This window comes from Ambystoma mexicanum, chromosome 13, assembly GCF_040938575.1.
Source record: "Ambystoma mexicanum isolate Mex_15411 chromosome 13, UKY_AmexF1_1, whole genome shotgun sequence".
Lineage (NCBI taxonomy): Eukaryota > Metazoa > Chordata > Amphibia > Caudata > Ambystomatidae > Ambystoma > Ambystoma mexicanum.
The window spans coordinates 375363562-375380908 of record NC_090938.1 but is presented as its reverse complement, the minus strand read 5'-3'; the positions used below and the strand labels follow the sequence as shown (position 1 = coordinate 375380908).

At 49.3% G+C, this 17347-nt stretch overlaps 1 protein-coding gene across 3 annotated transcripts in view; it reads left to right on the top strand.

Annotated features, from left to right (window-relative positions):
* The window catches only part of ACIN1 (apoptotic chromatin condensation inducer 1), a 422281-nt gene that overhangs the window by 137699 nt on the left and 267235 nt on the right, over nt 1-17347 (top strand). For all 3 annotated transcript variants that reach the window (XR_011282974.1, XM_069633916.1, XM_069633915.1), the window contains exon 4: nt 14493-14641. Coding sequence is in view for 2 of the 3 variants with exons in the window: in XM_069633916.1 (XP_069490017.1) it covers nt 14493-14641 (149 nt within the window). In the remaining variant the exon portion in view is untranslated. The remainder of the gene's footprint in view (nt 1-14492; nt 14642-17347) is intronic.

The following is a 17347-nucleotide window of genomic DNA, read 5'->3' as shown; positions in this document are numbered from 1 at the left end:
ACATGACGAGGGCGATGATGGTGGTCGTTTTGTTGGCGAACGATAGGAACGGTAAGATTCTCTTTGCCGCTCGCAGGAGGAAGAAGCATTTCTTGAGGAGAGAGTTTACTTGTGGCTCTAGCGTGAGATTGTCCATCAGAACCCCCAGGTTTTTTACAATCGCAGAGGGTGCTGGGGTAGTCCTGAGTTCTCTTGGCCAAGGGATGAATTGGTTTTCTCCATTTTTTTGTGACGGTCATTATTTCGGTTTTGCCTGGGTTGATTTTGAGGGAATTGGAGTTCATCCAGAAGAATACATCGCAGAGGCAGTTTTCTAGCGTTGAGTTTCTTTCCGGGTTGTCTTGTATTTTGAAGATTATTTGTGTATCGTCAGCGTAGTTGTAGTAGGTGAGACCGTGGCTTTTGATGATTCTGATAAGTAGATACAGGTAGATGTTGAATAGTAGCGTGGAGAAGGATGATCCTTGTGGTACTCCACAGGTGGAATCTCTTGGGCTGGATTTGAAGGGTTTCATCCATACAGTTTCCGTTCTGTTTGTTAGGAAAGATTTGATCCATAGTAGGACGGTGTCTGTTATTCCAAGTGCTTCTAATCTCGTTATGAGGGTGTCATGGTCGACTGTGTCAAATGCTGCCAACAGGTCTAGGAGTATCAAGGCAGTGCTGTTGTCCGAGTCTGCGTTGGTTTTTAGATCGTCCCATATTGAGAGTAGAGCTGATTCCGTTCCTCTCAGTGGTCTGAAGCCAACTTGTGCCTGGTCTAGTAGGCCGTGCTCTTCTATAAACTCTTGGGACATTTTGTATATGTACGTTTCCAGCAGCTTGGCTGTATACGGGATGTTGGAGATAGGTCTGTAGTTGGAGAGGTCCTCTACATTTCCCGCTGTATCTTTGAGTAGTGGCCTGATGTATGCAGTTTTGAAGGCGTGTGGCACTTTCCCAGTTGTGATGGAATGGTTGAGGACATTCCTGTGATATTCCATGGGTGTTCCTTGTTTAAGAATTGATTTGTATATGTCTGGTGGGCATGGGTCATCGGGAGACCCTGAGTTGTTGCTTTCATTCACCAGTTTGACGAATGTCTCCACTGATATTTCTGGAAAGCTTCGTAGTTTGTTTGGGTGCTCCTCCCGGGTGTAGGTTGGGGTTGTGGTCAGATCAGACGGTCTGCTTTGAATGGTTTGTTGGATGTTAGTGATTTTGTTTTTGAAGTGGTCCGCGAGGTCGTTGCAGAGTTTTGTGGACGGAGTTGGTGTGTTACATCCTGGAGGGTTTTTGATTTCGTTTATGATTTTGAAGAGCTTTTTTTGGGTGTTTGGTGCTTCGAAGATTTGGTTGTCGTAGTGTTTCCTCTTTGCTTGTTTGTATTTCCTTTTTGTAAGCCCGGTTGTGTTGTAGGAATTTCAGTTTGTTTGCCGCATCGTTTTGTTTTCTCCAATCAAGTTCTAGTCTTAGGTTTTTTCTTTTCATGGTGCACAGTAGTGGGGTGAACCATTTTGCCATAGACCATTTATTAGATGAAGCGAAGGGCTTCCAAAAGGGTATACCGAATGTGTCATAGTATCGCTGTGTTCTATTTGAGTGGTGATGTATAGGAGAGAGTAAGCATGGTAGTGTGATATGGTGGTTTTCAGTAAGGCGCTTGAGATCGGGCACTCGTCTGTACCATCTATTCTATCCATTTTATTCACGCTGTCCGTTCATTCCACTTCGTCTGTTCATAAAATTCGTCTGGTTCACTTAATTTACTAGTCTTTCCATCCACTTTACTAGTCTTTCCATCCATTCCTCACTCAATCCTTCATCCACATGAACTACTCCATTCAGTCCGTTGATCCATTTCATCCTTCCCATCTGTTTAGTGTGTTCCATCCTTCCTATTCATTCGATCCGCTCCGTGTGTTCCGTCCACTCCATCTGTTCCGTCCGCTCCGTGTGTTCCGTCCACTCCATCTGTTCTGTCCGCTCCATCTGTTCTGTCCGCTCCATCTGTTCTGTCCGCTCCATCTCTTCCGTTCGTTCTGACAAGTAGACTTATTCCAACTAGCTCTCTGTTCCATCCTTTGCATTCACTCTATCCGTTTGATTCACTCGGTGCGTTCTATCGGTTCTGTCCACTCCCATCTGTTCCATCTACTCCCTCTGCTCAATTCAATCACCCTTTCCATCCATTTCATTCCTTTATCCACTTTATCAGTCCACTCCATCCTTTCCACGTGTTCAATCTACTTTTCCGTTTCGTTTACTTTGTCTGTTCTTTATATTTCATCTGTTCAGGATACTTCTTTTATTCCCTCTTCCGTTACATCCAATTCTTCTTCCGGTTCCATCCATTTCATTTCTGGTTCCATCCATTTCATTTTGGTTCCATCCACTTCATCCGTTCCGTCCTTTGTGTACGTTACATCGGTTCCATCCATTGCATTTGTTCTACTCAGTTTATCTGTTTTATTTACACTGGCAGTTTTAGATTTCCATTTTTCTCGATCGGGTCTCGATGCTGGATTGTTATTTTTGATTCAGCAACCTTAGGTTTCTGTTTATTGTGGCTGTTTACATTGTTTGTGATAAGAGTTGATTTTTAAGGGAAGAGCCATGTTTTCAGTAATTTGTGGAAAGACATGAGGTCTTCGGTGAGTCGGATGTAGGGTGGAAGTGAGTTCCAGAGTGGGGGCCAAGGCTGAGAATGATGATCCACCTAACCTGACTCAGTTGGTTTTTGGTATCACAAGGAGGCAAGCAGAGCTTGATCTTAGTGCGTGGTGGATGGTACGGTTTTAGTTTGTCTTGAAGGTATTGAGGTCCGGTTTTATGCATTGCTCGGTGAGAGATGCATAAGGTTTTGAAGGTCACCCTTCGACCAACCGGGAGCCAGTGCAGAGTTTTGAAAGCTGGGGAGGTGTTATCTCTTGGGCCAAGTGCTAGTAGCAGTTTAGCTGCAGCATTTTGTACTTTTTGTAGTTTAGTCAGGTGGTACGCATGGACTAGAAGTAGAGGGAGTTGGCATAGTCCAGTCTTGACATTACAATTGATTGAACCGCAGCAAGTCTGTTGGGAAAGGAGAGGTATGGAAAAATGTGCCTATAATTTTGAGGTGGCAGTGGCAGGACTTAGTCGTTGACTTGGTGCAAGAGGGTTAGGTCAGAGTTGAGAGTGCATCCAAGGTTTTTCCTGAGGTTGAGGTAGTCGGTGGATTTGCCTATGGAAGATGGCCAGGGTAGAGGGTGCGGAAGAAGTTTGGTGTTGCCACACACCATGATTTCAGTTTTGGAGGGGTTTAAAAGGAGGTGGTTTGTGGTCATTCAGTGATCGATGTCAGACAGTGAGGTCTGGCTGGCAGCTGGGTTTTGAGTTGAGGAGTTTTAGAATTAGTTGGGTGTCGTCGGTGTAGTTGTAGCACAGGACATTGTGCGAGCGGATTATTCGTGGGATGGTGGAGCTTGAACAGGAGGGCTGATGGGCACGCTCCTTGTGGAACTCTGGTATTGACTGGTTGGGTGGCGGAAGCAAAGAAGGGGAGTAGGGTTATTAGGTTCCTATTGTGGAGGAAGGATGCTATCCACTTGAGCGTTTCCACGGATTCCTAGGGAGTGGAGGCGGTCGAGGAGGATCGAGTGGTTGATTGTGTCAAAGGCAGCGGATAGGTCAAGAAAGGATTAGTGCAGCGCATCCCGCAGAGTCTGCAGTGTTTTTAAGGTAATCCCAGATTGAGGTCAGGGTGGTTTTGGTTCCGTGTCGGGGTCTGAAACCTGATTGTTGGCTTCGACAAAGGCATTTAGTTGGAGTAAGCGGTTCGGTCGATGAGTTTAGCAAGGAACCTGGTGTTTGAGATGGGGCTGTAGTTTTTTGGGGTCGAGCGGGTCGATTGAAGGTTTTTTTAGAAGGGGCTTGACATGAGCAGTTTTGAACATGTCGAGAAAAATTCCTGAGGAGAGGGAGTCGTTTATGATGGTTTTCACATATTCTCCTGCGCAGGTAGATGCAAATATTTCTTTGAGGGTTGAGGCTGGGCAGGGGTCTAGCGGGGAGACGGATGGTTTCCAGGCAGAGAGAAGTTTGAGAAATTGGTCAGTTGATATTGGTGTGAAAAAGTCGAAAGTTGGGTGGGTTGCAGTTGCAGGCGGTGGGCTCGGCAGGCGGGGAGGGTGGGTTGTGTGGTGGGTGCAAGAGGGCTAGTTTGTTGATTAGAGAATGTATTCTTTCGAGAGCAGTGGTGTAGAAGTGGAGAGAGGGAGTGAGTCGCAGAGTGATTAAGGGGTCGATTGGGTGGTTGTACATGATGGTTTGGTGATTTCAGAGATGATTTTGTGGAGTTCTTTGCTGGGGTTTTCACAGTTCATGATTCAAAGTTCTAATGGTCTTTTTTTGCTTTCCGGATTTTGGCTTTGTAGTGGCGATGGTGCCGGGCCAAGGTGGATCTGCTCAGGGTGGTTTTATCGTTCCGCCATTTGCATTCGAGGGATTTATGTAGTTTTGCAGTCTTCAGTTCTGGTGTAAACCATCTTGGAAAAGATCCATGGTGAGTGGATGATTGACAAGTGGGGGTGAGGGGTGAGCGGGATTAATGAGGTATTGAGCTATGAGTCAAAGGCATCGGAGGTTAAGTTTTCATTGCGTAGGGAGGTAGGCGGAGGAGACTGAAGGAGCGCGTCGGCTAGGTCAGGAAGGACTTTTAGTTTCTTCTAGCATTAGCGTAGACTTGGAGGTTCTGGTTCGGGGAGCGGGGCGGGTGAGCGAATGTTGAGACAATGAAGTGATCGAACCAGATGATGGGGTTTGGGGGGTTTAGATGCATCTGGTCATGGGATCTGAAGATGGCATCAAGGGTGTGTCCTTTATAGTGATTTGGCCCGTTTATGTGGGTATGGAGGTTAATCACATCTAGGTAGTCGACCAGAGAGTAGGTCATAGGGTTGGTGGGGATGTCAAGCCAGATATTGAAATCCCCTAGAAGAGTCAGGGTGGGATGGTTTAATTGGATGGTGGCTATCGAATCGTAGAGGTTGCTTGAGAATTGTCTGTCGTAGCCAGGAGGTCTGTAGATGATTAGGAACCTGTGGGAGAACGATGGGGGGGGGGGGAGAGGTATAGTTTGACGAGAAGCGATTCGCAGGAAGGGATGGTTGGCTGGCTGTCAATGATTGAGGCGGAGAAGTGACTTGAAGGTGATTGCTACTTCACTGGCGATGGGGGCAAAGTCGTCGGAGAACCAGGTTTCTGTGATAAAGACTAGGTCTAGTTTGTCTGAGGCGAGGAGGTCAACAATGCTGTCTGTTTCTTGCTACAGATCTGGCATTAAAAAGGATGCATCTTACTTCGGTACAGGAGGATGATGTGGAGGATGGGAGGGGTGGTGGGTTAGAGGGGTGGTGGGAGGGTGAGGGGAGAGAGTGGAAACTGGTGTGATAGAGGGGGGTGGTCAAGGTGATGGGTGTGGGGTTTGATGGGTGTGTGCGGTTGGTTGGATTTGGGTCAAGGGACTTGACGGTGGTGTGTACGGGGTTAGGAGTTCCAGTTGTGGTTGGTGAGAATTCAAGGGAGAGGGGTGTCAGGCAGGGCGAGGGAGGCGGGGAGGGTGGTGATGGTGATTGGGAAATTGAGGTGGTGGTCGAGACAGGAGTGGTGAGGAGTACTGAGAAATTGAGGGAGACGGGTACGTTTTCTTTTCAGTTTTTTTTGTTTGTTGCAGTTGGTGTGTGAGAGAGGGTAGGGGGGGTCGGAGGGTTAAAGGGATGCGGCTACTGTTCTTGCTAGGGCGAGACGTGTAGTTTTTAGGGAGGGGAAGGAGTGAGGTCGGAGGAGGATGTTGGTGGGAGTTGATGAGAGGGAGGGGGTGGTTGCGGGGCTGGGTGGGCCGTTAGTTTGAGGGGCGGGGGGTGCGGGCATGATGATATTGGGCGGGTGGGTGGAGGGGATGGGAGGAACAGGGGTTTTAGGATGGTCTGCTTGCCATGGGGCTCCTCTGGCTTGGTGTTTGGATAGGGGATGGGGTGGGGGCGAGGTGGAGGGTGGGCTGGATTGGGATGGGATGGTTCTCCTGGCTTGAGGGTTGGGCAGTGAGTGGGCTGAGGATGTGGTGGAGGGCTGGATGTTTGGGGAGGGGGGGAAGGGAGTCGGGCGCGAGCAGGTCTCTTTCGGCGGACCTTGGTGGGTTGGGTGGACTCATGGCGTGGTTAAGTTTGAACTGTGTTACAGTTGACATAGGATGATTTTGTTCACACATTCCAAGTTCAACTATACCACAGGATGTTAATTGTTCACACTTTCTATGTTTACCTATACCACAGTTAGGCACACTTTCTAATTCTGCTGTAGCACAGGTTGATCTCCAAGTTCAATTATTCCATAGGATGATATATCTTCTAAGTTCAATTTTACCATAGGGTGAGATTATTCACAGTTTACAAATTCAGTTATACCACAGTTAGGGACACTGTCTGTTCAACTGAACCACCGGAATATGTTATTCATTTTCTAAGTTTACCTATACCACAGTTGGGGAACCCTTTCTAAATTCAGCTGTAGCACAGGATGATATTGTTTACACCCAAGTTCAGTTATACCACAGCAAGATCTTACTCACACTTTCTAAGTTCAGCTATACTACAGGATATTATTTGTACCACCTAACTATGCCACAGGATGATATTATTCACACCTTCCAAGTTCAAATATACCACAGGAAGATATTATTCACAGTTTCCACAGTTACGTTATTAGGGACACTTAAAGCCCAGCTAAACCCCAGTTACGCTATTAGGCACACTTTCTAAATTCAACTTTGGCACAATGAGGTTATTGGGCACACTTTCTAAATTGACCTAGACCACGATTATGCTATTAGGCACACTTTCTAAATTCAACTTTGGCACAATACGGTTATTAGGCACACTTTCTAAATTGAACTGGACCACAGTTGTGCTATTAGGCACACTTTCTGAGTTTGTGAGGTTTGTGCAGACAATCTAGATGTGAGATTCAGCTCAATTGACGTGCTCAATGTTGTTGGGAGTACAGTCTAGGTGCAAGAAATTAAGAAATTACAACAGTAGGGCTTATAGATTTGAGTGGTAGGGTTGTCTGGAAAGACGTCATTGCTTAAGTCCCCACCCATGCCATATTTACTTTTTGGTGGGTGCTGGCTTCCTGCTGATACCTGCAGATACGATCTGCAGCCGTCTCTTTGGAGTCGTCCTTTGCCTTGGGGTCCTTAGCTGTGGGGGCTGCCCTCGGAGGGTCAGTATTGACCAGGTGAGTCAGCCAATCGGGGCGGTGGACCGGCTGGGGAGGCGGCGGCTACAGGCAAAGCAGGAAGGGGAATGCGGGCACACCGGGGCTCGGGAGCACTTTTTCAAATTTGAGAAGGGGCCAAAAGGAGGTCTCAAATGGGACCAGTAGGGAGAGCCAACGGTAGGCGGTGTGGGCGGGTCTGGAGGCGGGAGGGCCGCGGAAACAGGAAGAGGGTGCGGGGAAGGAGACAGAGGCAAGGGAACCACAAAGAAGAGGTTCAGGGCCCAACACAATGCTAATGCTGGCCACAATTAAGTATCTATCACTTGCAAACACTCACCGAGCTCCGGGATGCCGAAAATCTGGAGATTCTGAGTCATTTGGTTGATTCTTCTACTTGCATCGTCCAGTAACTGCATCTCTTTGCCATGTGAGGTGGAGGAGGAAAAATGACCCCCCTCCCTCCCCTCAATCTGTCTGCTGCCACCACTGAATATTTCACTTGGGAAAATTACACCACCTGTTTCCTTTTGGATTGAAACAACCTTTCTCTGCAGTAGTCAATTTTTTTTAATAGCCACATCTGAATATGGCTGTAATGCTCTCTAAACTCTCATAGTAGTCCCTAGCCGATGTAGCATTACCATCCATTTATACTCCTACGTCCCGTCCCCTTTCCTCCATACTTGTGGGACACCTCTCCGTCCTGTGGGACGGGACCGGAGCACTTTGTAAAAAGCATCCCAAATTTTTCCAAAAATGTGTCCTTCCTCCTTCCTGCGCGGGGCCTGGCACGCGGCCGTAACCCCGCCCACCTTGGCTCTGCCCCGCGCATCGCCCCTCAGTCCTTTTCTCCGCTCGATCGGGGCCGGACGCACTTGCATCCTCGGAAGACTTTCTCCCCCGTTTTCCCCTCTGGCTCTCGCTAGCGTTCGTCTTCTAGTCTGTCTATGTCTTTTAAATTAGACTTTCCAGACTGTTCTTCGTGTCATCATCACTTCGCGAGGGTGGATCCCCATCCTCTTTGTTTAGAGTGTTTGTGTCCGGAACACCGTTGGGACTCCTGTTTTTACTGTGACTCCCTTTCGGTCCGGGCTCTTCAACGTCGGTTGGAACGGTGAGAGGAGGTGTTCCAACGCACTCCCCCTTCTCATTTTCAGGCTTTCATCGACGAGAAGAAGAGACGACTGGTAAGTTCTTTACTTTTCAGAGCACCCCGGCCGGGGGGATACCTTTCCGGGTTCCTCTCGAGCCGGCAGGGGCGTTGATCGCTCTGTCACCGGGGTTCACCCTGAGGTGCCTGTCGGGCCTAATGATTCTACCGGAGTTTTCTCCAAGGGTCACCGTAAGGGGCCTGTGTACACCGGAGTAACTTCCGAGGCCCCTTCTGTGGGAGCTGTGTGTAAACCCAGTTCTGCTGAGTCACAGGGTACCGGAGCTTGCTCTGAGGCCTCTCTTTCGGCTTCCCTCAAAAACAAGACCGTGGTGTGCCCCGAGGCCTTGGCTGGACCTGTTTACCGAACAGATGTTCGAGGCCCGTGCCGATAAGGCTATTACCGGGCCTAGGCCCTAGATCCCTCGTACAGAGGCTAAGGCTACCAACCGTTCTGAGGGGCCGGGCAGGGCCCTGTCGGTGAAAGCGGTTTCTCACTGTTCCCGCTCTTGTGGTGATACCAGATCTGTTGAGGGGGCAAAGAAGCAAGGTTCTTCTTTTACCGGCAGTGCCGAGGTCCTTCCTTCGAAGGCTCAGTTGGCGGTTGGTATGTCGCAGAAACATTCCAGGCCTCACAGTACCGGCTCTGCCGAGGTTCCTTATGTTAAGGCTAAAATGAAGACCCTTGCCTCACCTCCTCACATGCCGCAGTTCCCCTCAGATGAAGACAAAATGGCTGCCGTTCCCGCCATGACCACGGCGGCCATTTTAGGTACTACCCCTGCAACTACGCCATCGGCCCCTGGTGTAGGGTTCGGTCCTTCGGGTGAACCTAAGGTCAGTTGTGCGTATCCTTGCAGGCCCGTTTATGATTGGAATGCCCAGATGCCTCTTCCGCACAATGTTTTGTTGCCTGCAGGGGCGGCCCCTTTGATTTATGTGGATACGTCGGCGGAGGGCCCGGCGTGGCACCCTTCTCCGTTACGTCCTTGGGTTTGTCCACCTCATGAGAGGCCTCCTCAGTTTCCGAAGCAATCTCCTGAGGACGCTTTTTTGGTAAATTTCAAGCGCTTATGCGCACCGAGCCCCTGAGGGAGTATTTCAAAGGGCTTTTTAAGGAAATTTGTCCACCAGCGCCCCCGGCTCCACCCGTTCCTCTGGTGGTTCCGCCGGCACCTCCTTTGCCCGTGGTGCCTGCCCCTGCTCTTCTGCCTTTGCCACCGTTGTCCCCAGTGGACAAGGCAGTGCCTGACACGGTTCAGCAGGATCCTGACCTGTCAGATGACCCTCAAGGCGAGCAGGACAACGAGGACCTTCCCCGCTCTGTTAGAGCTTTTCATGACCGGGTACTGGACATGATGAATTTCTTAGATGTTCCAGTTCCTGAGGCACCTGCTCCACAGGAGGGCATGCTTTCTGGGGTGTTCACCCTGTCTCCTTTGGAGCGTACCGGCCTTTTCCTGCAGAAGGATGTTTTGGCCGAGGTCCGAAGAGTCTGGGAGAAGCCACACTCAGGACTTTTTGTCAATAAAAAAGATTGACACGAGGTACAGGCTACACTCTTCGGAGGAAGTGGACTTGTCGTCTTGTCCACCTCCCTACTCCACAGTGGTGGCTGCGGCCACGTTGCAGTCCAGACCTTCAGCATCCTCTTCCGCGACGGCTACTCAGGTCTTGGGAAGGGAGGACAAGCTCCTGGACTCCCTAGGGAGGAAGATCTTTGCCAATTCGGCCTTGCAGCTCAGGCAGGCCAATGCCGAATTGATTTTGGCGGGAGCTAACATGCGGATGTGGAAAGGTCTGTCGGAGTTTGAGGAGCACATTCCAGTCGAGAAGTTGGAAGACTTCAGAGGTGGCCTTTCCGATGCCAGGGTCTTGTCCCAGGATCTCCTGGAGGCTGCGGCTCATCACATAGACACCTCGGCTCGGGGCATGATGCTCTGGGTTGATACCTCGAGGCAAGCATGGTTGCATTGCCACTAAGTTTTCGAAGGAAGTGCAAGACAAAGTATTGGACCTTCCATTCGATGGTAAGGAGCTTTTTCATTCGTCTACTGATGTAGAGCTCACCAAAACCAAGGATAGCACTCAGACGGCTAAATCATTGTCTGTTCTTGTTAAACCTCCCTTCAAGGCTAAAAGGCCTTTGTCGCAAGGGCGACCTTCCTCTGGTTTTAGGGGATTCCTCGAACGTATGAATCACAGAGTGGATACACCTGCGGGGAATAACCGCCGTAGACAACAGCGTACGCGGTATTTATCCTGCTCCTCAGCCTCATCAGGTTCAGGTGGCACCGCCACCGAGAAACCTGCCAAATGAGGGTCTTCCGCGCTTGCACGAGACCACGGTGGGAGGGCGCATTGCGTCTCCTTGGGAGGCGTGGCAGACCATCACAGAAGACAGATGGGTCTTGTCAGTCGCTCGGGCGGGCTTCCGCTTACCTTTACCCCCTACCCCACCCCTCAACCCTCCTTTTCAGCCGTTGGGCTTGCCCTCCCTCAATGCCGAGGTTCAGAAACTCCTGGACCTCAGGGCTGTGGAACCCGTTCCCTTTGGGGAGCGAGGGGAGGGCTTCTACTCCCGGCTGTTTACGGTGCCCAAACCCAACCAGGCTGGCCTGCGCACCATCCTAGACCTTTCCCAGTTCAACCTCTTTCTACCCCAAGAGAAATTCAAGATGATCACGCCCAGCCAGATACGCTCCTCTTTGCAGATGGGCGACTGGCTCAGCGTAGTGGATATGTAGGACGCGTACATGCATATCCTGATTTGGGCTCCACACAGGAGGTACCTCTGTTTCTCTTTGGGAGAGGAGCACTTCCAGTTTCTGGTGCTTCCTTTTGGCCTCAGCTCGGCGCCGCGTGTCTTCACGAAGATGATGTCGGTGATTGCGGCCTATCTTCGTCTTCAGGGTATCCATGTGTATCCTTATTTGGACGATTGGCTCCTACGCAGCCCTTGTCCCCTGGCGGCAGCGAGCAACCTCCAGTCTCTCCTTCAGCTCCTGTTCCATCTTGGGCTGTCGGTGAACTGGCGGAAATCCTCCATGACGGTCTCTCAGGACCTGATTTTTCTGGGTTTTCGTTGGAACACGATCGACTGCAAAGTATACCTGACCGGGGACAGAATGGCGGATCTGTTGGCCACGTGTCAGATGTTTGCGCAGTTGGAGAGTATGTCGACCTGGTGGTTCCAGAGGCTTCTGGGCCTCATGTGTGCTGGCTCTTCCTCTTGCTCGTCTCAAAATGAGATGGACTCAGATGGCCCTTCGGAATTCATGGCGTCAGGCAGTGGACTCGGACTCCATGCGGATAATGATTCCGGATTCCATATGAGTGGACCTGGACTAGTGGTCATCTCTCAGCAATCTGTCTGGGGGTGTGGGGTTTCAGGACCCGGTCCCTATGGTGAAGATCACGACGGACTCCTCCCTCCTCGGGTGGGGTGCGACGTTAGATCCTTTTCAGGTCTCGGACCTCTGGTCGCCTCAGGACCAGCTCCTGCACATAAATCATTTGGAGCTTCTGGCGATTTTTCTGGCGCTCAATACGTTCAGACCTCTCATTGTCAACAAGGTGGTCCGCATAAGAACGGACAATGTGGTGTCAATGTACTACATAAACAAGCAGGGGGGAACAAAGTCTCCCCCTCTCGTGGATCTGGCCATTCAGATTTGGGAGTGGGCCGTGCTTCATGGGGTCTGGCTGCTTGCAATGCACATCCCGGGCCGGCTGAATGTCACAGCGGATGCCCTCAGCCGGCGGACAGTGGTCCGCTACGAGTGGGAGTTGAAGGCAGAGATCCTATCATGGATTTTCTCACGTTGGGGCGCACCGGAGGTGGACCTCTTCGCCACAGCGATGAACAAGAAGCTTTCTCAGTACGCCTCTAGAGGGGGGCTGGGAGCTTCCTGTCTGGGGGACGCACTCGAGATCCCATGGCACAACATGAGAGCCTACGCCTTCCCGCCTCTTTCTCTGGTTCATCGGGCAATTTGGAAGTTGAAGAGTTCTGTCAACTGTTCTCTTCTACTGATAGCTCCGTGGTGGCTGGCCAGGTTTTGGTTCTCAGAACTTCAACACCTGTCGGTGTGTCCGCCGATCAGGTTACCAGTAACTCCCGATCTTCACCAAAGGGAACAGCAGATATGGCACCCCTCCCCACAATCACTCAGCTTGGCGGCATAAGCCTGAGTTCAGGTCTTTAGAGCATCTGAATTTGTCTGCGGATAACATGCGTATTATCCAGGCAGCCAGAAAACCCTCGACCAGATCTCAGTACAAGAGTAAATGGCTCAGGTTCTGTCTTTGGTGTCTAGAGAAGAAATTGGATCCAAGGGGGGGGCCACAGTTGACACGGTGTTGTCCTTCGTGTCATCCCTAGCAGAGTCGGGGGGGTTCATGTTCTGTAATGCAGGACTTACCTTTCAGCGGTCTCCGCTTATCTTTCTACGGATCAGTGTTCGTTTTCTCTGACTAACCCAGTGGTAAAGAGGCATTTCGCTGGTTTAACACGCCTTTACCCTCCAGTTCGTAATCCGCACCCGCCATGGGACCTGAATGTTGTCCTGACGGCGCTGTGCCATAAACCCTTTGAGCCAATGGCTACTGTGGACCTCAAGTACTTGTCTTGGAAAGTGTCCTTTTTGGTCGCCGTCACATCGGCAAGGAGAGTGAGTGAGCTCCAGGCATTGTCGGTGGAGCATCCTTTCTTGGTCTATCACAAGGACAAGGTAGTCCTTCAAACTAATCCGGCTTTTCTGCCGAAGGTAGTGACCTAATTCCATTTGAATCAATCAATCTCCCTACCAGTCTTTTTTCCGAACCCCGCCTCTGAGGCGGAGAGGGGTTCTACATTGTCTTGATGTCCGAAGAGCTCTTAAATTCTACCTGGATAGGACTTCCGAGCTTAGTTCTTCTCAACTTTTTGTGACTTTCAGCAACCCTCAAGGCAAGCAGGCGTCTAAGGCAACTATTTCTAGGTGGATTGCCGCCTGCATCACGGAGTCTTTCACTATCCAAAAGCTGAAACCACCTAAAGGTATTCATGTGCACCTGGTGCGGGGCAAGGCAGCTGCGGTTGCTTTTCAGAAGTATGTTCCCGGGGAGTCCATCCCTAGGGCAGCTACTTGGGCCTCTCCATCTGCTTTCTGTAAGCATTACTGCCTCTATATGAGTTCTAGAGCTGATGCTCAGTTTGGTCAGGCTGTGCTGAAGAACCTTTTTCAGTAAGGGGTATTTCCATCCACCCGTAGTTCCTGTAAAGAGTGCTTGGGAATCTCCCACAAGTATGGAGGAAAGGGGACGGGACGTAGGAGTATTACCAGGTTACTCACTGTAGTGACCACCTTACTCCTAGTCCATAGTCCCCTTTCCTCCATACGCCCGCCCGCCGTCCCCTCTAATAAGGTTCCTCTGTAATTGGTAAAGGGTCTCTGACCTGGCAAAGAAAAGGACTGAGGGGCGATGCGCGGGGCGGAGCCAAGGTGGGCGGGGTTACGGCCGCGTGCCGGGCCCCACGCAGCAAAGAGAGGAAGGACACATTTTTGGAAAAATTTGGATGCTTTTTACAAAGTGCTCCGGTCCCGTCCCACAGGACGGAGAGATGTCCCACAAGTATGGAGGAAAGGGGACTATGGACTAGGAGTAAGGTGGTCACTACGGTGAGTAACCTGGTAATTCTTTGTCCTGTGCTCGTGCATTTGGAGCAAGGAGAGATTGATCTGGGCACTGATCTGACAAAGGCATAGGTGGATAAGAAGTTGGGTGAAGGAGAATGGAGGTTTGACCTTGTGAAGGAGTTTACTGTGAAACTAGCTACACTTTAGCTGCTTTTGTTAACTCCTTCTGTTGGAGCCGAACAAGGGACGAAGGATGGGTGAGGGGGGAGCAAGCAACAAGGCTGCAGAAAGATGTTACAGATTACTAATAGTTTGTCCTTTTTCTCCACACGCTTAATGTTTTTCTTGCTCTATGAATCCTCCGGGACATTGCAAGTGTTTTGAGCTTGTTCTCTAGTTCACGCTACTCCTTTCTCCGAACAGTGAGCAGTTACTCTTTTGCATCACCCCCTTGCCTTTTAATCCTCATCTGGATTCCTTTCTCTCAGCTGCCAAGGTGTCCAATCAGCCTGGCCCTCTACCAACTGCAGGAATCGAGAATGATGCTGCTATACCTGCCAGGAAACGTCGATGGGGTGCGAGCACTGCAACCACACAGAAGAAGCCTTCAATTAGTATTACCACAGAGTCGTTGAAGGTATGGTATGTTGTGGTGTTACAAGGCTTTTACACGGCACCGAATCACCAATGCAGTTGTCTCTGAGCATCTGGCTTGTCTGGAGGTTGGTGTATTGTACCCATGCCCGGGGTGTCCACACCTTAGTTGGAGGAAAATGAGTAGGGGCAAGATTGGAAATGGAGTGAAATGCAACAGACTTGGGGATGGGGTGTTATTGAAAGTTAAAAGGAGTGTTGTGATAGCTTGGGTGTGTGAGAATATATTACATTAGACCATATGACAGAATTGCAGGAAGAACGTTATTTTTCTGAACTAAAAAGGTGGCCTGTGTAAAGCAGTGTAGAGACAAATCTATATTTACACTAAGTATTTTGCTGCATGATGGGCTTAAGATGTGCTCAGCCTCCTATTTAAATCATGGCGTCTTTTTGACTCGGATACCATTTTAAAATGTTCCACAGTGGAACTGAACTGTAATGGAATAGTCCTGAGCAGCCTGAGACTCAAAGTGGAAAGAGGGGTTTGAGAATTATGTGACTGATTTGTGTAGCGTGATCTGTACACCTGGAAACCCTTTTGTGATTGGTTAGATGTCAGAAATGTGCATTTCGAATAGATTGTGTCCTTGTTGGGGAGAATTCTCAGAAATGTGCTAATTCCATCCACCTTAGAGATCCCCAGCAACTTTGCTGGATTTTAAGGACTTGATTTTTCTTAACCTGGAGAGAGTGAGACCCTTTTCCCTCTCTCGCATGTATTTTAATGTGATTTTGAACTCTGTTTCTTTTGGTTGCAGAGTCTGACAAATTCCATAAGCATCATCTTTTACATTGGGTCACACTGCACTTTAAGTGCAGTGGCGCAGGGAAGTCTTACATATTTCCCAACGGTTTAAATACCTTCTCTTGGATAAACTACTGTTTCAAAGAGCAGTAAAGTGAAATTGACTTTACTTACATTTGTAACTTTCTAGACCCAGCACACCCCATCTTATAATAGGGTGCTGGAGGGGTTACCTAGTATCCCCTTTGTCTACCTTCTCATGCAACATTTTTTAGGTTACCCTTTCCTCACTGAATGGCTGGTGGCAGTGGTTTCATTTGAACTACTGTGGTGTACATTTACCACGGGCTGAGTTCACAGCTGCAGTGAAGCACCCAAGGGTGCCATTTTTGTCAACATGGCCCGGTCTTCTTTTTTCGCCATTTCTTTGTGGAAAGATCCTTCTTGAGATTTACTCTGCGCGCCAAGCCAGTTTTGGTCCCATTGTTCGCTTTGCCTTTGCCAGGATTCACGAGGGAAGCCCGCCTCTGGCTCCAGGGTATCTGGGATAGGCAGGAAGTGAGGGAGGTGCTCAAAACTACCTGTGCTTAGTCTCCTAGGAGACCCAAATGCACTCTGTGGTGATTGGCCCAACTGACTGTCCGGCAAGGAAAGCCACCCTGCTGGTGACTGACAGCTAGGCTGGAATGAATGGTAGAGAGCTGAATAAAAGGCTTGGCTTTTGGCTTGGAAGGCAGAGTCGACCACTGGACGGAGGAACCGAAAAGAACTCCAAAGTAAGCCACCTGGACATCCATCTCAGAGCTGGTTGAATTTCCAGAGTTGCTGCTGGAAACTGTAGAGCCAGGAAGAGGAACACCAGATTGGGTGCGTTGCTTTTAAGCTAGTCAAGAGCTCCAGGAAGATCCTCCGGACTCCCAGGAAGCAGGACGGACCGAGCCTGAGCCCCCTCAGAGTGCGTGACCCCAGAAGCAAGGAAAGTCCATCTCGACAGCTAGGATCACGGTGTTGCTATTTGCGGTAGACGCTAGGAGCTGAAACATTGAACAGTCACTGAAAGTGAAGTTTGCCGGTTTCGAGTTTTGACCGTCCCAGTACATTGCAGGAGTCCCCCGACGTCCTCCCTCTTGTCCCCACGACTGAGGCCCAGGAACAGTGAGACCTGCTGAGCTGCACAGGAACAGGGGTCATCTGCTTCATCTTTTCTTCATTTTAAAGGTATCATACAAAGTCTAAGAGAACTTACCTCTTGCTGTAGAGTTGCTTGCACCTTCTACTACTCACAAGTCTAATCAGCTTGTGGAGCTATATTTGATTCTTTTCTTCAAAGACTTCTAAAACATTGTGCAAAGACTTTTCCATCTACCTACCCTAGGTGCTTCATCCTATATAAGACTTTTGCCCATTGACTTTGGCTTAGCCTATTGTACTGAATGACTCTTTCTGGAGGGATCCAAAAGTATTTGCCTGCTTAAGAATATTTGTGGTCTCTTGTATGTCCTAAATAATCTTTTCCTTTGCCTTATTACTATATGATGAAATGCAACACTGATGTATTAATGTCCCCAGCAGCCTAGCAATTGAAGTCGTCTCAGGGTTTAGGTAGTGTGTGTGGGCCATCCCAAAAAGGTATCTACTGATTTAGAGGTATTAAGAGTGTGCATTTCATGAAGTGTATATGAGTGTTACTATTATATTGCTACCTTCTGAAGAAGGCTTATTCTAACTGTCAAATTACTAATTGTTTATTCAAGAAACATTGAGTTTGAGTTTATTTTAATATTTGCAACTGTACATCTCTGTGTAATTCCACTACAACTCAGTAACCCCTCTTGAGATCAGCCTGGCTGCTCAACACGCTACCCAAACTGTGTAGTACAAGGTTATACCAAAGGTTGGGTTTCCTATACCTGTAGTCAGAGTTTTGTAGTGTTCTCAGAG